This window comes from Lutra lutra, chromosome 5, assembly GCF_902655055.1.
Source record: "Lutra lutra chromosome 5, mLutLut1.2, whole genome shotgun sequence".
Taxonomy (NCBI): Eukaryota; Metazoa; Chordata; class Mammalia; order Carnivora; family Mustelidae; genus Lutra; species Lutra lutra.
The window spans coordinates 61,529,908-61,557,252 of NC_062282.1; the positions used below are offsets into that span (position 1 = coordinate 61,529,908).

The 27,345-nt window shown below is 42.4% G+C and overlaps 1 protein-coding gene across 3 annotated transcripts in view; it reads left to right on the forward strand.

Moving 5' to 3' along the window:
* The window catches only part of RANBP17 (RAN binding protein 17), a 327,124-nt gene that overhangs the window by 291,476 nt on the left and 8,303 nt on the right, over positions 1-27,345 (forward strand). For all 3 annotated transcript variants that reach the window (XM_047729648.1, XM_047729649.1, XM_047729650.1), the window contains one exon: positions 7,220-7,386. In XM_047729648.1, the coding sequence (XP_047585604.1) occupies positions 7,220-7,386 (167 nt within the window). The remainder of the gene's footprint in view (positions 1-7,219; positions 7,387-27,345) is intronic.

Sequence of the window (27,345 nt, forward strand, 5' to 3'; positions counted from 1 at the left end):
TTGATAATATTCAGGTTTTCTACATTCTTATTAGTTGTTTGTTTGTTTTCTACTTAATCTATGAATTACCAGGAGAGAAGTGCTTAAGTCTAACTATAATCATAGGTTTTTCCATTTCTCCTTTCAGTTCTATCAGTTTTGATATAAAGCATTTTAAAGTTCTGTTATTAGGTATGTAAATATTTAGGATTGTTCTGTCCCTTGATGAATTTTCCCCTTTATCATGAAAGGACCCTCTATCTTTGGTGATACTTTTTTCTGAAAAGTACTTTGTCTAATATTACTAGCTTCTCTAGCTTTCTTTTGATTACTATTTCTTTCCATCATTTCATTTTTTTTTTAAAGATTGTATTTATTTATTTGACACACGGAGAGGGATCACAAGTAGGCAGAGAGGCGGGTGGAAGCAGGCTCCCCACCGAGCAGAGAGCCTGAATTGGGGCTCGATCCTAGGACCCTGAGATCATGACCTGAGCTGAAGGCAGAGGCTTAAACCACTGAGCCACCCAGGCACCCCATCATTTCATTTTGTATCTTCCTGTGTCTTTATATTTAAAGTTGGTTTCCTGTAGATACCAGGTATTTTCTATTGATACTGTAACAATTTTTACAATCTTGCTTGCTTAAACCAATGTAAATTTATTATCTTATAGCTATTTGGGGTTTTTTTTTTTTTTTTTAAGATTTTATTTATTTATTTATTTATTTATTTGAGAGCCAGAGGGGGAGTGGGGGAGGGGCAGAGGTAAGCTCAGAGCTGAGGCAGGGCATGATCTGAGATCATAACCTGAGCCAAAATCAAGAGTGGGATGCCCAACCAACTGAACCACCCAGGCACCCCATCTTATGGTTCTTTCGGTCATAAATCTGACGTGGGTCTCACTGCACTAAAGTGAAGGTGTCAAAAGAACTGTGTTCCTTTCTAGGGGAAATTCCATTTCCTTGCCTTTTCCAGTTTGTAGAGACTACCTAAATTCCTTACCTCATGGCCCCCAGCAAGATTGCATCTTTAAGCATTCTTCCATAGATACATCTCCCTCTGATTCTGATGTCTTCTTCTCTTTCACTTTTAAGGACCCTCGGGATTACATTGGGCCTACCCAGATACTCCAGGATAATCTCCCTATTTTTCACTCAACTAATTAGCGGTCTTAATCTATCTGCAATCTTATTTATTCTTTGACATGTAATCTAACATATTCACATGGACATAGAACATACTTGCCTAGCATGCAGCATATAGGTGGGTCAAGCTTTTATATCAAATCTGACTATCTCTGCCTTCTCATTAGTTTCGGCCATTTACATTTAATGTAATTACCAGTGTATTTAAGTTTAAATCTATAATATTGGTATTTGTTTTCTTTTTATTTGACTGAACTTTGTTTTTTCCTGCCTTCTTTTGGTTTGGATTTATTAAATGTTCCTTATGAATCCATTTTATATCCTCTATGAGTTTATTAGCCAGACTTCTTTATTTTTAGTGGTGCTCTAGGGTTTATAATCTACACCTTCAAATAATATCATCACAGTTTGCCTTCAAATAATAACAGTCTACCTTTTTCCCTCTATCTCCATTCCTTCTGGAACTCTAGCTACACATGTATTATATATCTCTGTTATTATACAAACACTGAATAGAAAAGACTCCTTTACAGCTCTCCAGAATTCTCTCATTGTATGTCTCCCACTCTCTGAAACTCTATCCCATGAGTTCTAGCTGCCTCACCCTTCCCAAGTTCAAACTGTTACTCTTCATTGCAGTGAGACATTAGTCTCCCCATTCCAGGCCTGTAGCCTGGAAACTCCTTGGGGCAATAAGCTTCAGTGACTGTGTAGGTGTAACCTCATTTGTTTCCCTCCTCTCTGGTTTAATAGCCCTATACTGCTTGTTGTGCAATAATTGAAAAATGTTTCATATTTTTTCTGTTTTCTAGTTGTTTATGGCAGAACAAAAAAATTCTTGTTAACAGTTAATCCTTCTAGGACAGACACTGAAGCCTTGTCTTTTCTTATTACAGTTTGGCTTGACATTCTTTTATCTCACACTGTAGTAATACTTAAAATTTTTGAATTAGTTGCAGGTGGCTTTGTTCTCAAAGTGTGGTCTTGGGCCTAGAATCTGCATTTTCTCAAGGCACTCAAGGGAGTCTTGATGGGGTGGCATTATGAAGGGAATACTGAATAAGTCCCAGTGCTACTACCACTTATCAAGTGTATGACTTTGGACAAATACTCTGTGCCTGATGTTGTCATAGCTGTTTTCAAGATATGTACTTCGCCCTTATCATTTTCAGAACCACAGGTTACATACCATAATAGTGCTATTTGTCCTGATTTTCTACTTGATTGCTCACTTCCAAAGACCAGGAACAATGTTGTGAAGTACCACTTTATTCCCAATATCTACCATATACCACCCTGCTGGATCTGTCTGTCTAATACAGGTCACAGTTTGGCAGGTGAATCACGCTCTGTGTCTTCAAGAAAAGAGACTATTGAAAGTAACCACTTGGGTTTCTCCTCCTTCAATAATAATAGACCTGCAAAGAGGCATTTTTAGTTATTGTTTGGGTCACAAGCAGGTCTCAGTTCTGCTTTAGCCTCTGGAAAAAAATGAGAGGAAGGCACAAAAAATTTCAATCAGTGGTGGAATAGTAACTCACCTAATATGCTTGTCATGATGCTAAAAAAATATTGGTAATCATCATCCATCAGCATTTTTAGTTTCAGGTCGGCTATAATATGGGGGAAAGAGAAAGGTAAATGAAAAAAAAGATTATATTTTGTCTTTTTAATTACCCAGCCACCATCACCACCAACCCCCACCATACTTTTACATATAGAGACCAAGTGTAGGACTTACAAAAGCTGCTTTTTATAATGACTTTCAAGTCATTCATTCATTCAGTATCAGTTGTACACATACTAGGTACTTGACCATATTAAAGGGAATAAGACAGATAAGGTCCCTACTTATGTGAAGCTTCGAATCTAGAGAAGATAAACAATAAATAAATGAATAGGCACACAAAAAAAGTCAAGTCATGACAAGTGCTAAACAAAGATGTCAAATGGTATAATGACTGGAGAATGATTAAATGTGGCTTCTCTAGAAGAAGTGATCAGAAAAGGCTTCTGCAGTTTAGCTGGGACAGGGATGGGGGTGCATTCCAAGAAGAAGTTAAGGATGGCACAGGAGTCAACAACAAGAAATAAGTGAAGGCAAATGAAAAGTTGAGCCAACTGGAAACCACCAGACCTTTCCTCATCACGTCTACAACTAATAAAAAGTTCATTATTAATAGAGTATGTTGTTATTTTGAACACATTCTTGAATTGTAGAAAGTGATATGGATGTAACATGGGGTCAAAACATTCAGGAAACATTTAGAAACTTAGAGACCTTGCACATTAGTTTCTCCCACCAAAAACATGCTAAAGATAGAAGAAAGCTATGAATTAGCCAAAGTGATGCACTTGGTGTTTCAGGGATTGAAATAGCCAGGAAAACACATGGGAAGTGAAAAGGGGGACAGTACTGTGTACTGGGCACTATGGTAGTCTTTACACACTTGACCTTAATTGATTTTTACAAGGTCTTGCGAAGTAGGTGGTATTAAGCGCATTTTACAGAGGCGCACATTGAAGCTCCATAAAGTCAGAACATCTAGAACACAGAGATTCAAACCTAGACCCGCCTATTTCCAGAACTACTGCACCACCCATACAGACCATTTGTTCCTGAAATTGCCTTTCACACTGTATTTTTCCAAGACCTCCATCCTCTCTTCTGCCATGGTGGGAAATTTTGAGCCAAAGCCAAATTTCAGCTCAGCCCCATTATCATTCTCCTGACTCAGTTAAGCAACTCTTTCCTATACAGTTGACTTTTCAGAACAGTTTTCCATGATGGGTCTTAGTGAGGCAGAGGGCTATTAATGATGCATGTGTTTTCTGTGGAGACTGGTTGCAGGAGAAAAGGAGCATTTGGTTGTTTTTAGTGCCAAACAGCAAGTTGCTGGAGAGGACAAAGTGCCTATTAGGCTAAAAAAATTGTATCTACAATTCACAGATGAATCCTTCTTAAAAGACTCTGAATACCAAGAACTAGGACAAAATATGAAAATTCATGACTTCTGCCCATCCTTTTATGTCAGGAGAGTTTCATTATTTGAATCTCGAATAATAGCTTGAGCTGCGAATAAAGAAAACCAATAATAATACACAGTCCTCAGCACTATTCATTCTGTTTTTGAACAAATGGCCCTTGATCCTTATGATTCCACACCTTTCAATCTACCCTAACATAACATTTATCCGTTTCAAAGTCCCCAACCATAAATCAGCTGTAATGGAAGCTCTTCTTGCTTTTATTGCAAGGAAATATGCTCCAACCTTCATGTCTAAAGTGTTTACCTGGCTTTTCATAGCTGACTCAGTAGATTGGAACCTTTTAATGCAACCTGCATGGCATGTGGTCACCAAATCTATGTGAAGTCTTTATAATTTTTGTGTGATTGATAGCGTATTGCTCTTCTCTGGTGAGGGAAAGGGTACCTATTTCCTGCTCACTTCCTTTTGTAGATCTCAAGTTACTGAATCCATTTACTTTCGTGATTGGGACTTCAGAGGTAGAAAACTGAAGGAAAAGAGAAAAGCAATGAAGCTCAACAAGTCTGTGCCTGACTCTTGGGCCTAGATGTTTTTCATTGCATTCTCTTACCTTCTGGAACTATAAAAACTAAGCCCCCTTGCCTGCAAAGTAACCCAGTTGGGGTTGGGGGTGGAGATAAACAATCAATCAGTCAAACACCACAGTTTTAGGAGAACAAGAGCTTCTTTCTTCAAAGGAAAATATGGCAGTAGAGTTTACTTACATATGTAGCTTCCAGAGCTCCAAAGTTCCCCAAACTATTGTCCGTGGTCATCTTGTAGACCTTCAGACAACCCCTCCTGGTCCTGCATCAGCTACCATCATCCTCAAGTTTAAATGCATTCATCCATCTGTATTTCAAAACTTTCCCCCAACCTACCTCTTTCTATGAATTATGCCATTTCTCTCCAAAACAATGTATTTGAAAGAGTTTCTAAGCTACGGTGTTATATCAGTACCAGATATTATTACTGAACGCAACTCAAGACCTGTAAAAACCTTCCTCAGATTAGCTTTGCCTATCCATTCTTTAATTCAGCTAAGAAGACACCTCTGATCTAGGAAAGGCACATGTGTCTCAGAAGCTCAAAGGTTAGTAAGAATAAGAGATGAATGACTACTTTAGGGAGCGTATAATCCACTGGTTCCCAACCCTACCCTCCCACTTTCCTCATCTACTTCCCTCATCTTTCCTCACTTTCCTCATCTACTGCATCTACCGTTTTCACCATTTTTGAGTGTTTTCCATTGTTTCTCTTGTCACTTCTGTTACTAAACATAAACTCCTTGGAATTGTGTCCATTTTACCTTTAGCCAAAAAATCTGGGTAGTATCATGTTATGAATCAAAATCATGAACTTTGGATAAGCTGCTTAACTCTTAGCTTTATTTTTCTCATTTGAAAAATGCAAATAGGGTGCCTGGGTGGCTCAGTGGGTTAAGCCTCTGCCTTCGGCTCAGGTCATGATCTCAGGGTCCTGGGATCTAGCCCCACATTGGGCTCTCTGCTCAGCGGGGAGCCTGCTTCTTCCTCTCTCTCTCTCTCTCTCTCTCTCTCTCTGCCTGCCACTCTGCCTACTTGTGATCTCTCTCTCTCTCTCTGTCAAATAAATAAATAAAATCTTTAAAATAAATAAATGAAAAGTGCAAATAATAACACTATATACAAAGTGGTTGTTAGAAGTAAGTGAGTAATTTAATGTACAAAGTAGATAGTTAATAAATGGTTGCTGTATCATGTCACTCACTTGCTTTAAAGGAGCCTTCAAAACACCTCTTTTGTCTTTCAAATTAAATGTGATGTCTCAGCCCACTATTGGATGCACTCAAGGAAGACCCCAACCTACTTTGTCACCTTTCTCTTATGACTCCGTATACATTCTTTCACTCAGACCATAAGTCCTACTCCGAAATACATTTTCCTCTTTCCATCATGAGGGCAAACCGGTAGTAACATCATCTTCTGAGCCCCTGTGTTTTAAGAAGGTGTTTGATGCTTGTGTTTATTTTTGCTTAATACCTAATTTTGTTTAACACCTGCTTGATTTTAGTGGTTAAGAACAGAAATCTAGAATCCTTGTTTATTCTCATACAGTGGCTCCACAATCATCTAGCCCTGGGGCACTGGACATGTCATTTAATCCCTCACTATTCTTGCCTGTGAATGGAAATAATAATAACAGTAACTATTACAGTGAGGATAATAGTTTAACTATTACTGTAAAGATACAAAATAATAATTCATGCAACTAATGCAACAAGCTCTCATTAAATATCAGCTCTTTCTATGATGAGAATTTCTAGTTGTTTTCTTCTCATTCAGGTCTACAAGATATTTGACAAATGATGAGAAAGTTAAGTGGCTCTTTCAAAGTAACAACATAACAAGTAATTGGAAAAGATGAGATTTGAAACCAGAGCTGTTTGACTCCAAAATTCCTGCCTTCCTGCCACCCTGTGTATATTGTGCTCATCTCTCTACCTGAAAAATGCCCTTGCTTATATCTAACTAAAACAACTTTCCCAGGCCCATCTCAGGTTCTGTCTCCTTCAAAAAGTCTCTTTGATTCCCCCATCCAAATGTGATGTCTTCCTCAAAATCCTCACAGCAATGTGTCACTCATTCATATCCAGCATCGTGCCCCAGTGATTTACGTACTACCTCATGAGGTCTTGGATACCAGGGTCAGGGTTGCCTCTGAAACAGAGCCCTTTGCCCCAAGTCTGTGCCCTGTTTCGTCTGAAGCAGAGCACTTTGCACCAAATAGATATTTAATAAAGTCAGTTGAGTTGAACAGAGGGTCATTAAGGTCACAAATGGAAAATTCTGTCCAATTCAATCCAGGAATCATTTACTTACTAACACATCTTTACATCAGGTCCTGTAGGAGACACCGTGTTTAAAGAGATAAGCAAGGCAAAATCCCTGCCGTCAAGGAATTTATAGTTTGATAAAAGTTCTTTGAAACCAGGAAGTGATTTTTTTAATTGGAGGCATTATAATTAATCAGATGAAAAAACGCTTCAGTAATGCGAAGGAATTCTCATTTATTGTTCGTACAGATACAGTTGTCTCCTCCAGCTGCTGTACCAGTTTAGACTACATCGTCACCTACCTCTTCAAGCACATAGCAAAAGAGGGCAAGAAGCCACTTCGATGCAGAGAGGCCACCCAGGCCGGTCAGAGACTATTACATTTTATGCAGCAAAATCCAGATGTCCTGCAGCAGGTAACTGGTGGTCGGTCACCTGGCTTAAGAAACAGAGTTTCCCAAAAGCCAGCCTAGGGCCTGAGTATCTCTTAGAGCAAATGGTCTGGTCAAGACTCTTTACCAGTTATTCTGTAGGCGGATTTTCCCAGAAGATAGGGTTGCGCACTAGCCCCGGGACTTGCTCACCCTCAGGAGATCTCTCAGTTGTTCATCTTACTCCAGTGAAGCTAGAATTCAAAGAAAGGTTAACTCTTCCAGAGGCCTGAGAAAAACAAAAGGCAAAGCCAGAACTAGAGATGGTCACACTCTGGTTTCTTTCCTGGAGCCTCTAATAATGGCTTCTGAAGTTTGCTTTGTGGGTACTCTGGTACGTCAGGAAACTGCCATTTGCTGAGCTCCTGTTCGGTGCCAGACAGCTTGCTGGGAACTTGCTGTTTATCATACCACAATTGATACTCTTCCCATTTAAGATAAATCGGGGTTCAGATAGGTCACATTCCCCTGGGCATTTAAGTAATAAATAATAAAGCCACAACTTCTTTATTTTCAAATGTGTTTTCTCACTAGCTAACATGAGTTAGGTTCAAGTTTAATACTGTTTTTTAAAAACTCACTTCTGCAAATCATAGTAACAGTATGCATAAAAATAACACATGCCAGAAATATTCAGAGAGAATAATGCCATTTTTCTGCAGAGATACCATCACTATGATAGTTTCCAGTTCCACTAACTTTGGAAACTTTATACTGCTTCCAGTCGTTTTATCTTGCCAAATTATCTTCATAATAGTTGGTGCTTTGCAAATGTAAACACTTTAACAAGGTTATTAGCCAACAAACAAGACGCCTGCCACCAGGCAGAGACTGTCACTCTGAGCAAAGAAATGATGAACATAGAATGAGCTAGCCATGGGCTAGTCTTTCTTCCTGGCTATCATTTTTTACAAATATTCAAATGAAACTATATGAACTTCTTTTGGCCGATGTCTTAGTTAGCCTGTTGTTTTCCTGGCAAGGAGGTGTGTAATTAAGATTCTGTGTAACTAGACAAGGTGCTGTCAGCCTGTAAGTGTTTGGTATGACCCTGGAGGGGTTACGACGCATCAGTGAAAAGAGAAAGGTAGCACGTGGATTGAGGACTTTCCATGCACAAGGTGCAGGAGCCACTGAGATTCCTAAGACATAATTTCTCTCCTTAAAATGCTGCTATCAGGGGCGCCTGAGTGGTTCAGTGGGTTAAGCCTTCAGCTCAGGTCATGATCTCGGAGTCCTGGGATCGAGCCCCACATTGGGCTCTCTGCTCAGCGGGGCGCCTGCTTCCCCCTCGATCTGCCTGCTGCTCTGCCTGCTTGTGATCTCTCTATTAAATAAGTAAATAAAATCTTTTTTAAAAAATGCTGCTATCAGGTGGGACAGAGATCATCGTTAGTTATTAGATAACTAACCACTTACATGATAATTTGATTAATATAGTGGTAATAGAGATTGACACACAAGGAGAGGACTTTCAGAGAACTCTTCTCATTTGCACCCCCCCCACAACAACCCTGAAATGTGGAAATCATCATCCCCATTTTACCTGTGAATACATTGAGTCACAGAGAGAGCAACTGGGGAGTGGAATGTAAACCAGAAGCCCAAGTCCTTACCACTTACATTGTTGATTCTCAAAGGGCCTGGTCGGTATGGATAAGATCATTTCACACTGAATATTCTGTGGAGATCTGGGTGCTTCCCTCCTTCCTCCTCAGCCACCTCCCCAATGGCAGTAGCCTCTGGTACTGATGGGAGTGTGGCATAGCCTTCCGGTGTTCTGCGAGGACGAGGTTGAACACCACAGATTTAGAGCATGTAGCCAGGGGAGAAAATAAATACCCATGGATTGGCCAGGAATCAGACCCAGCCCCCACCCCACCATGGGAACTGACAAGTCCACCGCCAAATCCCTCCTGCCAGTGCTCAGCCTGATCACAATTTCATCCCATAAACTTTGGCAGAAACTTTTTTAAGTCGGTAGAAGATTCTACCAGAATCAATAGGCTGTGATCCTAGACAAATACTATCAGACTGTGCAGAGCAAGTGATGTGGTTGTACAGGAGACAATCAAGTTTTGTCTTTACTCGAAATCACCATGCATTTGTTGGTTTAAGTAATTTCTGTGTGTTAATAATACCTGGTAATCCTTTGCTTTATAGCATATGACTAAGTAGTGATATATCTTTATTAACAGTGGAATACATTCTATTTATTTGGAATGTAGGCTTTCAGATAGCATTTTAAATATTAATGACTGGTCTCTGGTAGTCAGCATAAATATGATTTGCATTAGCACTCGGTTATATCATCTTGAGTGCCTCTGATGTCAACCATCGGGTATAGCAATATCTGACATCATCTCCTTAGGTCACTGACAACTTTGACCTCTATTCTTATGCACAGTTTCTGTCGTCTCAAAAGCTCTTTTGAATTGATTTGAAATTTTGACTCTTCCCTTTATGAGGCAGTAAAATTGATAATTATTCAGATGGGAACTGAGCGCTGAGTGAAAAATCAATTCTACCCGCTCTCTGCTGCGTATAAAATTACTTCTGAGTCGGCTGGACTGAACGGATGGCCGGAGTAAAAGCAGCAGGCAGGAGTAGTGGGAAGAATTAGCTGGACAGAGCTAATAGCCTGAAGGGATGGACTTGGAAAAGAGGGAGTGGGCCAGTTGGGGGTTATTATGAGCAAGGATGGGTCCCATTGATCATCTGTTTACATCAGCTTTCCAAGACCTTATAAATCAGCCCTGAAGAGCAGCAGAACTCGAGATCCGAGATTCGGCATCTTACCAGAGGGACTTTGTATTAGATTATTCTCATTTTCACACTCAGATGAAAAGTGAGCCATTGATTATTCATTGGTTGCCCATTAAATGCTGTTTTTATAGATGATTTGCCTATCACTGAAGGTAATGAACAAGGTGGCTGCTTTATAACTCGAGGTTTCAGTTTTCAAGGCATCTGTGTCGGTTAAGTAATGCCTAACCCTATTAAAAGGAATGGGTTACAAATTGCTTAACAGTGCTGAAAAACTGGACCCTAATGACTAATTGTGCTTGGAGTTTAGAGAGGGTTTGTCAGCTCTTTAAACTAAACTGGTGCAATGATCCTGCAATTATTTACTTGTTTGAACTGTTTTTCCCCCCAACCTGGATATATATATTGCTGGAAGCATAATTGCATGAGGAGTGTCAGTTCCAAATTGCAAAAGTTTAGTTCCTCAAGCTTCCATAGCAGGCGAAGCTTGCACCCACATAAAAGCTTTTCCAACATCCTTGTAGGCCTTTCGACTGGTGTGCAACAGCCTGGGAAGCACATTTTCAGCACCTCTCACCTGGAAATGTGCTTATTACGATCTGTTATGTGGCTTGAGATCCTCGGTGTTTTTAAAAATATTCTCCGAATAAGGCATCTTCCAGAATCCGCAAACAAATCTAACTTTGCTAGCATTAAATTCGGTTAATTTGAAGACCCACTATAATTAAGTGAATCTATTGCAAATAAGAATTATCGTCTCACCAGCATTCCTTGGACTTAGCAATTGAGGAAAACCCAGTTTCCATGTATTAAGAATAAATATTCCCCATGTGTTTTTATGCCATTAGAAAGATAAACTAGGGGCGCCTGGGTGGCTCAGTGGGTTAAAGCCTCTGCCTTCAGCTCGGGTCATGATCTCAGGGTCCTGGGATCAAGCCCCGCATCGGGCTCTCTGATCAGCGGGGAGCCTGCTTCCCCCTCTCTCTCTGCCTGCCTCTCTGCCTACTTGTGATCTGTCTGTCAAATAAATAAATAAAATATTTAAAAAAAAAAAAAGAAAGATAAACTAAAATCTTAACAACAAGCCAATAGCAATAGTGATGAGGCACAGATCTGCTATAGTAATTTGGAAAATTAAATTCCGTGTGAATATTTTTCAATTTTATCTCTGGTCATGTTAAGTGTTTGCCTCTAATAAGCCATAGATCAGCATTCACTTAGTTATATCATGGAGTGAAAGATTTGCCCAAATTAGGTAAACGGAAGAGTGTTTTTTATAGAATTAGAGGGGCAGTTCGGAGATGTGTGACTGATTCTTTTTCGGATGCTAAGAATAGGACACTGATGCAGAATGCGTCTCTAAATCAGAACTGCAGCTGTAAGTAATTGCGCTGGAGAGAGGAGTACCTTCCACGGAAGTAGGACGGGAACTCTGTGATTGTCAGTATTACTGACTGGATTATGCGGTTAACATATTAACAAGGTAGTTTTAGCAATTATAGTCTCTAAAATCTAAATACATTGAAGGGACGAATAGAATATTTGGGTTTGAATTTATCTCACCCTCATCTATTAAACTATTTGGTATAAGTTAGCTATAATAAAACCCCCCAGAAAGTGCTAATTATGATTATCTCTCTTTCACGCCCTCCCTCCCTTCCTCCCGCCGTCCCCCCCTCCCTCACCCTCAACCTGGCATTTAACTACACATTGTGAAGAGCTGTCAGGAGCTATAAGAATCATACTTCAGTAGGGATGTGTGCTGAGAGAACATTCACCCTTTTCCTCAATCAGTCAGTCAATCAATGAAAATTGCTTTTGTATAGTGCTCTTCACGACATGCATCCCAAAGTGAATTACAGCAAAAGGGAAATCATCTGCTCTTTTTTCATTTTTGTGTTTAGATTGAAGTGATACTGCTCAACATTTTGACATCCTATACGAGACATCTTTCATACTTAAGATTCCATTCCCTATAATACTAAGTAGGAGAAAGTGCAGTTGCATATTTAACTCATGTTGAGACTTTGGCCTCTAGAACCTTAGCAACACTCTCACGGTGGGAAACACTTAAGCAGATGAAGTATATCCATGTCTCTTATCCTCTTACAAAATAATTAGCCGAGTTTTCTAATGTTACTAAAGGCATTTCTAGTGGACCCTGAATGGAAAGTGTGCCCTCCGCATGATGCATTAGCTCAGTCTGGTTGACGTGCCACCGTATTGTCAAAAACATGGAAGTAGATTGGTACCAGAAACACACGCTGAAGGAACATTCAGAACTGGATCAGAGGACAGCGTGGGTGTAGAGTGTTTAGAGGAAGCCGAGGATTGGTCAGTAAACACCAACACAGGAGCTCAGGTTTCAGGAAGGAACTGGTTTTTGCACGTGCTGCCACGATCTCGGTCTTCCCAGCACTCTGCGCTCGGACTCTGTATTTATTTCTAGGAAAAAATGATATTGGCAAAATATGCGTGCTTACTCTGTGCAGGTACTAGTGTATGCTTTCTACCAATGCGTGTAATCCAATTTCATCATCGCAGCATGTCTGTGAAGCGGTGGCATTATGATGGCCCCTTGGTAAATATAGAAATTGAGGCACAAACAGATTAAGCAACTAACTTGCCCAAGGTCACCCATAGTCAGTAAGTGGAAAAACTGCAGCTCTGGCCTGTTGAACTCCAGAGTTCACATGCTTAACCACAGAGCTAGAGTTTGTCGGCAGCTACTTATCTGAGGTGGTTTGTGTGTTCTCAGCACTCGTGCTGAGGCAAGCTGAGCTTCCAGTAAGTCGCACTGGGGCCATCCTTAAGGTGGAATGATTTAGAGCAGTTATCCTATCCCCCAACTTTGTGCCGCAGCCAGGATGAAACAGATGGGCAGTGACCCAGAGAGGCGGTGGGCAAGGGAGAGGGAGGGTGCTTTGCCAGCTGGTACAGAGAGCCTTGTGCTCCCCACCGTCACTGAGGCAGAGTGAACAGACCCTCCACTCCCTTACCCTGCACCCACACCCACTCATTAATTCTATAGCCAGACAGAGTATAAAATGGAGTGGGACGTGTATCCTCGAGAAGGCCGCCAGAGTCTAATAGCATCACTGTCTTGTGATGTTCCTGTGTTCCTTTCCTTTAATGTCTTTGAGGGAGCTCTTGAGGTTTGTTCCAGCTTGGGTTTTCTCGGATAGAGCAATACGGCAGCTGTGAAATGAAGGTGGGGAAGCAACAGGTGCTCTCTATCCCTCCCTCATACCTAGTGCGTCTCTAGGCTTCATCCTGACTCTTGCCACTGACTCATCAGTATAGAATGCCAGTTGTCACCTCCTTCAGGTGCAGACAGCTTCTCTTCTCTAATGGAAGCTGCTTCTGCTGCTGGGTACCGTTAGCTCCTAAGGGCTTCTCACATCAACAAGACTCAAAGTGAAAATGTTGAGTGTCCCTCTCCCTATCCTTTCCATTCTACAAAATATCACAAACTAAGATGCCTACAGAGCCAAGCAGAAAACTTGAAACTTGGGAAAGAAACCCAAGTTGAGTCTACATCCCAGTCCTACGGGGGCAGCCTCCACACAGGGCCAGCTCATTCTTGCCCTGTAAGAAGGTAGGACCCAGTGTTGCCAGTGGTATTATTACCTAGCCGCCCACCCCCCTCCAAAGAGAACCAGAAATCCAGGTTTTATGTGTCTGCTTACCAGTCTTCCACCAATATATTATGTAATCCTAGAGGGTTTCAGAACCAAGATCTTCCAAAGGATGATCCCTGATATTTCCCACAGCCATCCCATGTGCTACTGCTGATGTTTTAATAATTTTTGAAGCACACTTTTTGGATTACTTGCTTAAAGAGGCTGCTGTCATGTTGCTCTTACATTTGATTCTATACATAGGTGTCTATTAAAATTTAAAGACGGCATTTATTTATATTTGGATCGTGTCTTTGCATCCAGAATGGATGCAGTCAGCAGTCAATGTAACTCGGCTAGCACCTCCCAAACATTTTTTTTAATCTTCAAAATAACCATGTTTGTCTGAGGCAAAAATTAAAGTTCAGTTTGGTCAAGTAAGTGTGTGTGTGTGTGTGTGTGTGTGTGTACACAGTCTGATTACTAAGGGTCAAATCAGAATATATGAGAGGACCAGGATTGGACAAAAGTTTCTAGGTAACAACTACATAATAAAAGTCCAGATGGGGGGACGCCTGGGTGGCTCAGTTGGTTGGACGACTGCCTTCGGCTCAGGTCATGATCCCGGGGTCCCGGGATCAAGTCCCACATCGGGCTCCCAGCTCCATGGGGAGTCTGCTTCTCCCTCTGACCTTCTCCTCGCTCATGCTCTTTCTCACTGTCTCTCTCTCAAATAAATAAATAAAATCTTAAAAAAAAAAAAAAAAGTCCAGATGGGAGTAAAACTCTTGAATGATGAATTTATGACCATCACCCCTAAAGATCAGTTTAGAAAGTTAAAGTATATAATTTTAAATATAGAAAAACTAGGTGTTTTTGTTTGTTTGTTTGTTTTTTACTAAAATGGCATTTTATCTGTGATACTATAAAATCATTGATCCATCTGTAGAAGGATGATTCGAATCCAAATTTTTTGTGGTATACCCTATCTTTGCCATTTTGGTTGTGTTTTTGTTACGGAAATATTTGTTGAATGACTGTTTCAAGTGTAACCAAAAGAAATGGTATTTTAAAACAGGAAAATTAGTGAAAACAAAAATCTGTTCTTGACTTATGAATCATCCAGTTATCATGAGAACTGTAATATCTGTCTTTAACAGAGTACCTTTTCTTCCCCAAAGATCTCTTCAGGCTTGATACTTGTCTCAGCGTCTAGCCGAGCCTGATACCTTGTATTGGTTAATGAGTGTCTAGAAAACAACCCCCCCCCCGCAAAATTAATTTGCAGAATTAGTCCTCAGGCAGTGACTTTAGGTTTCAAAGCCAGCATGGTCATAGACTGCTACATAATAAATGGAATGGGAATGCTAAGAGATTACACCTTTGTATACTATCTAACAATCCTGCTGAAATTCCACAAGAAAATTTCATCCTAAACATGGGCGAGGAAAGAAATAAGCACGTCGAGTATTGTTCCAAATGGTTAACAGAACAGAGAAGTGTTGTGTTTTTTGTTTTTTTTTTCCGCTAGGACATGTGTTTTTCTACCTCTAAGCACAGTTTAAAGATGTAATCCATTGATAGCATAACTTGCCTTATTAATTGAAAGAGATGGAATCCACCAGATGTAGCCCAAGCCAGCAGAGAGTTGGGTGACTAAGCAACAGCAGAGACACCATATTGAATGAGCCAGAATTCAGTCTCCAAGTCATTTATTTCAACCAGTGACAGTACGTTGCAGCTCCTGTGCCTCAGCAGTGATTGATGGTTTAATATCATATATAATTTTTTTAATGAAGGAAAAACCATTTAAATATGTTACCATTTGCACTGGTATTCTCCTATGTACATAACTGCATTTAATCATTATGGGGATTGTTTTTATACTTGTGTAATTTGTATCCAAGAAATAACTGTCAAAGCCATCTCACGCTGTTGCTGGAAATGGTACAGTGTGCTTCACCCTTGAATAGATTCATTCTTCCCTGCACATAATTAAGAGTGTTGGAGCTTTCCCTGCCACCACATAGGAATTCCATGTTTACATTTCTGAGAATGAAAAATTAGCCACAATGTGCTTTTTCAAGTTCCCATTTTCTGGGGCTATGATATTTAAGTACCTTAGCTCCATAGCAGTGTATGATTTGAAGACTTTGATTTTAAGACTTTTAATATTAAAATACATAATAAAATTTTATTATCTAATTACAAGAGGGTTTAGCCTCTTATTAAAGTTGCTAAATCAGGCCTAGATTAGCATCATAATAACACAGTTTGACACGGAATACTCAAAAGTCAAGTGAGAAGGAAGGGACAGGTTTTTTTTGTTGTTTTTTTAGGGGGTTTTCTCCTCCGCCCACCCCTTGCACAGTGTAACAAGGATGAAATGCATGTATGAAAACAAACAAGGAGCAATTTGGGACGCTGGAGAAGGAGTGGAGGTGTCAGCCTCGGACGGTACCCTTAGGCAAGGCAGCTGGTATATGTAGCCTTTTGTTTATCTGCTACTGGTTTATGTAGCCTTTAGGCCGGCCCCAGAAACAATCACTCCTACAGGGTCAGCTGCTGGTCAGAAGCAAAGTAAGAAAAGATTCTGCGTTCAAACGCACAGCCATAATTTCTGTACAGCTGGCACCTGCTACTGGTGCACAGCATGAAGGTGAAAGGTCAAAGAGGCAGTTGTTCAAAACTCAAGAATGGCTTAAAGGGACTTGTAGATTAATCTGCTTTATTAACTTCTGTATATTAGATAACTATTGCTGTGAATGACAGTACATCTTTTTTAATAAGTCGCATCTCTTTCTCTTTTAAATTAGCTTTTGAGTAATGAATATTAAATAGAAAGCATTTCAGGGGTAATTAAATGAAAACAGAATGATGTCATTTTACAATTATATTTGTATGTTTATAAAAGAGGGGATGTGTAATGTTTTCCAAAGAGCTAAAAAAAAAAGAAAGAAAAAGGATCAGCTCTGTATAAAGAAGTATTTGAAATAAATAAGTCACATGTCCATTAGCCTTTGTGTTTAAACTAAAATATATGATGTAGTTTGTGACTTAGCATGAAGTCACTGGGTGCTGGTGGCTCAATTCGGCATTCCCAGGGGCTCCCACTATTTTCTTTATGAATTAAAGTGACTGCAATCTGTCACTGTTCTTTTATCTACAGTTTAGCACAGTTTTGCTGTGTGGTCATAGCCAATGTTCTCAGAATAGCAAAGCAGCTGTAAAAGATGAACAACAGCCATACCTTTTCCTTCACATTCCTGTAAAACAGAGAACATTACATGTGGAAAAAAATGCAGAGTTTTACACAGGTTTCCCCCAAGATAATTAGGCATGCGTGGTAACAAATCTCTCACCCAGTATGGCAAATGGCAAGCAAAATGGTTTTTAGCCTCTTCATTAGTGGTGATTGGCATAATTGGCTATCATTGTAAATTAAAAGTTCCCTAAATGTATCCCTTCTTAAAGCCTTAGCAAGGAAAATTTCTACTCCATAGATGAAATACTGATACCAACTCTGAGGAAGTATCTCACCATCTGTATTCTTTTTTTTTTCTTTTTCTTCTGAGAGAGAGTGTGCATAAGGAGGGGGTGGGGTGAGCAGAGAGAGAGAGGGAGAGGGAGAATCTTAACCAGGCTCCATGTCTGATGCGGGGCTCAATCTCGAGACCCTGAGATCATAACCTGAGCTGAAATCAAGAGTCAGACACTTCAGCGACTGAGTCACCCTGGCGCCCTCACAGTCCGTATTCTAAGATTTATTTATTTATTTATTTATTTGACAGAGAGAGAGATCACAAGTAGGCAGAGAGGCAGGCAGAGAGAGAGAGAGGAAGGGAAGCAGGCTCCCTGCTGAGCAGAGAGCCCGATGAGGGACTCGATCCCAGGACCCCGAGATCATGACCTGAGCCGAAGGCAGCGGCTTAACCCACTGAGCCACCCAGGTGCCCTCACAGTCCGTATTCTAAAGGGATGGTTTTGTCTGCCCTCAGACGTTCTCCAGATGATATCTGCCTGCTTATGCTGACACAGTGCAGGGAGCAGCACTTAGCCCATATTTCACAAACAGAAGTCACTCGGGATTAGCACTCCCACGTTTTAGCACCAGCGTGGTCTTCGTGCTCTGACCAGTGTTTCTGCGACATGTGAACATGCCGCCTGCGTCCATCTTCCTGTGTCGTACCCAAGCCAGGGTGCAGCAGAAGGATCCTAAACTTGTATGGATGTCAGAGAGAAGTTGATAGAAAAGATAGAAGTGTTTCCTCACCCTTCCACTCCAAAGTGAAAGAACTTCTACACCTCCTCCTTAAAGATCTAGACGTTTCCTGCAGGGTCGCTAAGACCTAGGAGGTCGCTATGGAGGAGCAACTTCAGACGCAGACAATGGTGGTGATGAATGATTATGATGAGAAAGAAGTGGAAAAATCTGCTAGGCTCTGTGCTAAGTGCTTAAATGTATATATATATATATATATATATATATATATATATATGTATATATTTGTATTCATAAGGTTTCACTACTTTGGGAAGCAGATACTCGTTTCTGCATTTTATAATCAAAGTATCATAAGTGTAGCTTCAAGAAGTCAGGTAACCCGGTCATTGTAACAGCTTCTAAGCAGCAGAACCTTTGTGCTCATAACCACTATGCAGTACTACTTGTAAATGCCCTAGAGACAGGGTTGGTAGGGCAGGAGGGGGCAGAGTGGGGCACACAACATTCATTCATTTATAAATCCTTGACTGAGCCAGGGCCCTTCCTTTGAGAACTGATGAGATATGAGGTAAACACTTGACCCAGGTTGGCTGAGTCCTCTTCCTTAGACTTAGAAACTGGCATTAAGAAGATGTTCACTTGACTTGAAGACTTGAAAAACCAAGAACCATGTGGCAGCCATCCCCTCTGCATGCCCAGAGAAGTAGCCAGTCAACAGCAAGAGAAGAAAGCAGCGAGCACGCTGGGGGATATTGAAGGAGACTAGCAGCCCCAGAGAGACCGAGAAAGATTCCATTAGCCTTCCACAGCCACCAAGAGACCCAACTGCACTGCCTAATCCAGGGGTCCTTGAGTCACCCCACTTAGGCCTGACTTTTGTCTGTGGAAGTTGCTGTTCTCACAGCCAAAAGATTGTTGACTCAGGGAAGTGTGAGGAGAAAATGGACCAATGAGTATAGACTCACCTAATACAAAGAAGGTATTCAATAAATATGTAAACTTTGAAAAACAGTGGACAGGAACCAATAATATTTTTATGTCCCTGAGGAGAACATATCCCTACTGTTCATACAGATGAAGGTGAGAAGTGTCCTTTCCAGGATATCTGAAGGCCATGACTTCACCCAGATTACCTAGGTCTTCTTAGTCCCACATGTGTGTTCTGCCTTTCCTAGAGTTCTCTGTGTGATATGCATTCTCAAGATCACAAACCCTCACGGGTGGGGACCGGGGCGGGTGGGGTAGGGAGGAGCAGGTACAATGTCATTTGGATTTTATTCTTGGCCCCAAATTGACTTGTCCCTTATTCTTCCTATGCATTCCAGGCATCACCATGAGAATAAACTTTAGGACTCTTTCCATTGACGTGTCTTTACACCTCATGTCTCCTCTGAGTCTCACAGCAACTCTCATGAGACCATAGGGCAAATATGGTTTATTTTCTGAACTTGGGAGTATAGGTACATCCCCAGATTACATCCACAGTACCTGTACGGGACAACTGTGCAGGGGTGCTGGGAGGCAAATTCACACAGCCAGTAAATAGCAGTGCTAAGACTATAACTAAGGCTTGTTGTCTTTAGATCTCGCATACATTTTTAACGCACCAAGTCTTCCCAGGGCTTTAACCTACTCTGCTTTCCTGGCATTTCTCCCACCTTTATCTTTCCAAGTGGCATTGTGAATGGTATGAGAAATTGAGTTTCTTGAAAGAATGGCACTGTGTAAAGTGAGGGTCAGCTTAATGATGGCTTGATTTATTCATTTTACAGTTGTCCCTGGTTTCTCACATACTTGAAGGGTAAACAATGGGAAATTTTTCCAAAGCATATGAGTGTGTGCCAGAGTTGTGAGCTGAACTTCCATATTCATTTCCAGTCTTAATTCTTGGAAAGTTTAATCAGCAGCAACCACTGGGGAGGTTATGAGCTCATTTCATATGTTCAAGAAAACTTCTTTGATTACAGTCTGATCACTACTTACAGAGCAAGGTAAAGTTTCCCTAGTCCTCTGGCCTGTCATGAGGACAAGCCTCTGGCCTGCTACTTTATAGGCTTTGCACCCAAGAATAACTCTTGTATGTTAATTCTTCACCCCTTGTCATGCTTGGGAAGATGCAGGGAATGCTTTCAGATGGATGAATTTCCATCCTTTCAGAGTGTTGAGTTGCGAATTCTGTATTTGTTAGGATTTTCTGCTTTACTGCAATCAGAACAGATTTTGCAATCAACGTACCTGGCTTTGAATACTTCTGTGTCCTTGGGATAGTTACTTTACCTCTTCAAATATACCAGCATCTCCACCAGGGCACTTCTCAGCCTTACTGGAACTGGAACTAGTTGAACTAGTCCCTACTGAGGTCTTAAGCCCAGACTCCCAGGACTTTAGCCAAGACCCCTCGCCTTAGCTCTTTCCCATTCTGTCACTCCTCAGCCTACCATGTAACTCAGAACATCACCACCGTGGAAAAGAAAAACATTCAAGTGCACACTTAGTTGAGGTCATGTGAATGAGGAATGTGAAGCCAACTGCCAAGGAGCGATGAGAAGTGCAAGGCCTGGAGAGAACTCTCTCAGGCCCCAGAGAGACCCACCAGAAAGAAAATCCAAAGCAAGAGCTCTGTATTAATGCCCGTACTTAATGTGGTATCTAGTTTTAGATAGGATGAAGAAGTTCCACTCAAGGAACTAAAAGCGTCAATTAGAGTTAAGTGCATTTAGGGATGACTTCTCAGAGACCCTTTAGGATTGGAAGGAAACGACTTGATGGGTGGGCAATAAGACATTGATAAAATACTTGGGCTCCAGGAGCTTCTTAAGGCCATGAGGACCGCATCTTATTCCATCCCATACCACAGTGCCTGGCACATAGTAGGCTCTCAGTAAGTCTTTGAGCATTGAATATGTGTGAGAAATGAAGAGGGAGAGGAAAAGCAGGAGGGAGAAGCCCCCAGCATGACATCCGACACATAGTAGGCGCTTACTATTTACGTGTTGCCTGTGTGCACCTGGCACAGAATGAGAGCCACCAGTGGAATATCAGGGACTGGAAACACGTGCAGGGGATGTGAGGGGCTCGTAGCCCCCAGAGGCCTGGCCTGGCCTGTTCTGGAGTCTGCACTTGAAGGGAGAAGTTCTGCTCTCAGCAAAGGCTGGACTCGTATCCCACAGAGGGAGCAAACCCTCCCTCCCCAACCCCATCTTCTTCCTGAGCCCCCCTGCATCACAGAGAGGCTGGAAACAAATTGACAGAAACCTGGAGGAAAGGAACTCAAGTGATTTAGGAGAATGGAAGGGCTGGGTTATGGGGCCAGATTAAAGAAGCTAAATATGTATAGCCTGCCTAAGTGACAACTAAACAGGGCATTTGATAAGTCTATAAATACTTGGGAGATGTCACTGCCAAGAAGGAGAGGGGATTACTTAGCATGGCACAATGGAGTATTGGCATAATGGGATATTATTAAGAAAGGGAAGATGAAGGTTGAACATCAATAAAAAGCTTCCTGACAAAGAGAACCATTCCTGACAAGGGACACTATTACGTTATGCACTGCGGACCAAGGGAAGTAATGGCAGTGCCATTTCTCAGGGTCCTGGCCACAGAGCCAGCAAAGAGGGAGCCGAGATCTGCCCCCACTGCTGTGCAGGCTAGGCAGGTAACCTGTGTCTGTTGCCTCCTGATCCTAGAACAGAAACAGAGCTGCCTCTGTAGACGGATGGGAAGTCAGATGGCCCAGGCCTCCTAAAGGAGCAGACCATCAGCAGAGGGTCTCGACCAGTATTTTGTCCTTCTGAGTCATTCTCAGAGTCATTTACCTCAAGTCATTCACCTTGAATGGCACCCCATTGCCTTCAAGATAAGGCCCATGTTTTGTAGCACCCATTACTAGGCCCTTCCCAAGATCTGGCCCCTGTCCACGTACTCAGCCTCTCTGGCTACCAGCAGCCACTCCACACCGCCCCCCTTCAGTCCCACAGAACTGTTCGCCGTCCCTCAAACACCTTTCCAAACCTTTGCCCCTGCTCGCCCTTCTTCCAACCTGTGTGCCTGTCAGACTTGGTTTACTCTCTCCCACAGTTCCACATGTCACCTGCAAAGCCTTCCTGGCCTGGCCCCCACCCCAAGACAGAGTTCTTCAGCCTCCTCTGGTCTCTTAAAGCCTCCTGTGCTAGCTTCTGTGTGTGGGACTTTCTCTGTTGGGTTGTCATGGTTTATCAACTGTGTATTTCCTTCCCTACCCGACTGTGAGCTCTTTGAGGGCTAGGACTGTGCCTTGTTCATCTGTGTGTCCCCAGGTTGTGACACAGAGCTTGGCACAGAGTACGTAGTCAATAAACGTCTGAATAAATCAGGGAGCAGGGATCTAGTCCTATCATTCCTCAGGCTTCCCATGTAATTCTTAGGGCAAAAGAGCTTCCAAATCTTGGTAACTCTTTGAATCATCTCCTTGGCCTCCTGGCCAGCACTCTGCCATTTAGACGACTATAAATAAAAACCCTCAAATCTGAAAGCCAGTATGCTGTCCTCTGTGGTTTAAACATAAACTCTAGACTAATCTTTAATGGAAAATGCTTCCGAGGGCCCTGTGAATGTGCCACAAAAATACTTTTTTCTCCCCACACAAAATCATTTGAACATAATAAGTAAGATAATCCTCCGCTGTTGGTTATGATGATTTTTAGGTCCATCTAACTAAATCCCTTCAGGAAATCAGGGAGAATGTAGTGACAGATGAGAGACAATGAAACATTGACCCTCCTCCTGTAAGGATAATATATTTATTATGAAATACAATATTCATTGCACTCTGCTTGGATGGCTGTACGAGATGCCCTCGTGCCATTATGCCTGATGTTGCGCTGTTTTGAAATACGATATTCATTGGGAAATGTTGTGATGACTGTTCAATAAACTAGCATGCTATTTCCCACTCCCTTCCCTGCTTCTGAACGGCAGTGGTTAGAGTTTACTTTATCACTGAATATTTAATATAAACATGTGCTTGTAGTCTTCTCCTTCGTGCATGTGTACGTCGGACAGCTGGGTTGTCTTGCGGCTCCTGATGTCCCGAGTTCACTGTTGAACTGTTAGTCTGCAGATCCTCTCCACTGCCCTTAGCACTCCAAGGGCCATCTGGCGCCCAGCCCCTTCTCTCCATGGGCAGTCCTGCATTTGAGGCCTAAAGCTCTGACTTTATCTACAGCTTTAGTGGCAGGTTATGTTTCTTGGAAAGATTTCATTGCCTGGGGAAAAAATGGGGTATACACTCAAGGATTCTGACCACTCCTCTCTGTCTCTGCTACCAGCCTTGGTGGGGCCCTCGCCTTCTCTCGGCTGGACTGTTGCAGTAGTATCTAAACGTGCTCCCTTGCCTCTGGTACCGACGCATCGTTGCCTTGCTCTGGTCTCCCATTGGTCATTGTTCTAGATCCCAGAGCTCAGCGTTATTCAGGAATCCTTTGAAGGCTACCCGTTATGCACTAGCCCAAACCCACTTCTGCATTTAGTGTGACAGCACAGGCCTTTTTTTTTTTTTTTAAGATTTTTATTTATTTATTTGACAGAGATCACAAGTAGGCAGAGAGGCAGTTGGGGGGTGGAGCAGGCTCCCCACCAAGCAAAGAGTCCGATGTGGGGCTTGATCCCAGGACCCTGAGATCATGACCTGAGCCAAAGGCAGAGGCTTAACCCAATGAGCCACCCAGGCGCCCCAGCACAGGCCTTTTAGAGCCTGGACCCAGCCCACCCTTCAGCTCCCCGCCCTCAGCTCTGCTCCTTCCTACTCAAAAGAAGAGGCTAACTGTTCCTCAGACATCCCAAGCCCTGTCTGCTTTGTCTTTTCTCATTTTATTTCCTCTTCGTGATACATCCTTCTTCCCTGCTGATGCTTATATATATCTTTTAAGGTTCAAGCTTAATATCACCCATCCTGTGAAGATCGGCTGGTCTTTTTAGACAGAATCATAGCACATGTGCCCCTCTGTCTTGAGTTTGTACACATATTTGCTAACTGAGGGCCCCCCGGAGGCTAGTAGAGGCCATTGAGGTTCTAGAACCTGGCTGTGTGGCAGTTATTCATTTGGGAATAAAAATTAGAGGGAAATAGCTTTGAAGGTGAAGGTCATTCCTCTACATAGAGATTTTCCCACCATTCCCACCCAGAGGAAACATTGATGACGTTTTTGACAAGTGATGCTTAATTTTTATATAGAGTGGAAAAAGTGTTCTGTTTGATGCTGGCATGAGAAGAGTGAGAAAGAGTTTCCCAAATAGTGCTGAGTGGCAAGGCCTGCAGACTCCCAGTGCCCCAGGTTTTCTGGTTTTATTTGAATGCAGCAAGCTGCTTTATGAGATCTGCAGCCACTTGAAATATGATTTACTACTCGTAAAAAGTTTCAAATGGATAATGAAGATTCAAGAATGAGACTCACAGTGTAGCGTAGTCAATTTTGCTGCTCTTGCTCTCCAGTACATCTCTGCCATTGAAATGAATTATTTATTATAATTTATTTCAACCATGGAAAATAAAACTGTTTTCATTGTGATGTGCACTGTAACGTTCAGAGTAGACACATTACAGGCAGTACTCTCAATTAATTAATCCTGAAGTTTCGTTCCAACTTTATCTTCTTTCGTATAAGCCAGGAGACTGGCAGGTAATTCTTTCCCCGATAAACGATGATTAAAATGAATGTCTTCAGAACTAGGGGTAATGTTGGTAATGGAGAAAATTGAAACAACAGCAAAACCAGGTTGTGTATTTCCTTAGATTTTACAGTGGATGGAAGAGTTTCTTTAATATCCTGGGCATTTATCACTTGGAGGAAAAGCATCCTTTAACTTCGCGTAGGAGGGGGCAGAGGAAGAGAGTGCTGTTGGTTTAAATGTGCAGATATGCGCCACTAATGTATGACCAGAACCAGATGAGTTAACCAGGCGTGCAATCCTGCAATGCCGTTATTGGTAAAAAGATGTTTTGCTTTTTTTTTTTTAAACTACGAGAGCAAATCTAGCATTGTGCAAAGGCCAAATAGGCAGGACTTCCAGATAATTTTCCAAAGGGGAATGGGTCACCCGTAATTAATTGAAATCTTGTTTCTTTAAAAATAAGAGGCTCACCACATCTTGCATTTCATTAGTTTTTGTTTTGTTTTGTTTTGTTTTTCATTTTAAGTGCTAAATAGTTGCTAGTATTATGAAGCTGTAAAGGCACAATAAGAATTTAGGAAAAGTGCTTAATATTCACAGACATTAAAAGATTTAATGTAACATAGATGGTGGGGCTTAGTTAATCCAGGCTGGAAAATACGTGCTTATTTGTCCATTGCTTTCATTTTTCATAACATTCCGCTAATATCACATCAGTAGGCAGCAGACGAAGAGAACAATTGATTCCTTTTCCCTAAAGATGACTAGTATCTAATTTGAGGAGGATCAGATTTCAATATCTGCTGTGCACGTGGCCCCTCAGGAACAGCACTCAGTAATGACAGCAACTGCCTTACTTTCACAAGCACCGAAAACCTGGAAGCTTTTCCTCCTTTGGCAGCATTCAGATTCTCCCTGATCCTGGATCTCCATCCTGGGCATGGGGCTCTGGAGAAATTACTGTGGAGATGGGTAGAAGTTTCCTCTGCTTGCTCAGATCCGACTGCACTATCCCAGCAATACTAGTTTTGGCTCATTGTTTTTAGCTGGGCCCAGCCTTCCTTCTCCTGTCTTACTGGCCTTCTGGAAGGCCAATTACATACGCCAAGAGATTGCTGAGACACACGACCCGCTCTTCAGTTTTGGGTCCATTTATCATCGGTCGTTCCTCAAAACTTCAGCTCATTGTGTCAAAATCTAGAACATTCCAGCTTGGCCAGCGGTGTAGAGAATTTTGCATTCTATTTCTTCTCCCTTTAAGACCCCTTTCCTGACCAATTAAGACTCCTCCTTCTGCAGACATGCCCTCTTGGCCAAGCCCTGACCATCCTTGCTTTGTCTTCTTCCCTCCACTTAGATCTGGGCCACAGGAGGGCTTCATCCGGGGCCTCTCACCTTTCCTCTGGCTGTCCTTCCTTTGTCAGACCAAAGCTTCCCTCTCAGGCCCTGTTTCTACCACCTCTAGGACAAGACCGATGACTCTCATCCCATTCCCATTTTCCATTTCCCGGAGGAGCAGGCAGCAAAGTCGCAGTGTAACTGAAGAGTGCACAGAGTGGGCCGGAGAGGGAGGAGGGGGCGTTCTCCTCCCTACATCCAGGCTCCCGTCCCTGCGGTACCGGGCTTCATAGCGTCGCTCCAGCTTTGGGGTTTTGTCTTTCTGACACAGGCCGGGAGCAAGAGGGAGGTTTAGCGTTTCCTCCTCTAGTTCTCAGAACTCTGTGGAATGGCTTTTAGTTGCATTATTCAGTAGGCGCTAAGATCGCTAACAGTGAAAAGCGTTCACCTTGTAGGGAACATTGTAACACAAAGGAAATTAGCTTAATTTACTAATGTTCTCAATGATGTTAATTTACATTACTGTGTACATGGTACTTTTAGTGGGAGGGAAATTGTTATTTTTAGAAAAACATTCAGTGGACCATTTTCCAGAGACAGTCTATTAATTATGTCTACTGTTGTTCATCTTGAGAGTCTGAAAATCGGTTAACCACGTTTCTAGAAGCATCAGGTAGGAGGCAGGTCTGCACACTCTCTAGGACCTGCTGGCCTGAACTCTCATCGTGGGGATTCCAGCAGCCATTCCAGTCTCAAAGGAGACGGCAGAGGAGATACATGTGATCCAAGAGGCCCACAGAAGGTGCCAGAGTGATCATGCCCAGAAGCGAGCCTCCCCGCCCACACCAGCAGGGCCCCGGCAGACTGCAGCAGGAGCAGGACACATGGCCTTGGTCACTGCCACTGATGGTCGCTGCCCTGCTGTGGACTGCAGCAGGCAGCAGGCTGGCATGATGGCACAGGCATGGCCTCGGGACCCAGGCAGACCCATGCACGTACCTGAGTTCTCCCTCGCATCCCAACAGCTGTAGCTTGATGCCTCGAGCAAGTAACTTCCTGGCTCAGGACCTCAGACCCTTAGTCTACAAAGTGACGATAAGGCCTGCTTCAAGGTGAGCAGAGGGTTAGAGACAGCATGTGCCAAGCATAGGGCTGAGCACCCAGAAGGCTGTGCATGAGCCATAACTGAGTACCGTGGTCAGTGAGAAGACTCATCGGGCACAATCTCTCTTGGGTGCATGTGCTGGTCAGTAGAGATGATGGTGCATTAGGCGTCAGCCTTCATAGCCCCACGAGGGCTCTCCCGGGGAGCTGCTGGCTGGAGGGACACCAGCGGCTTAGGAG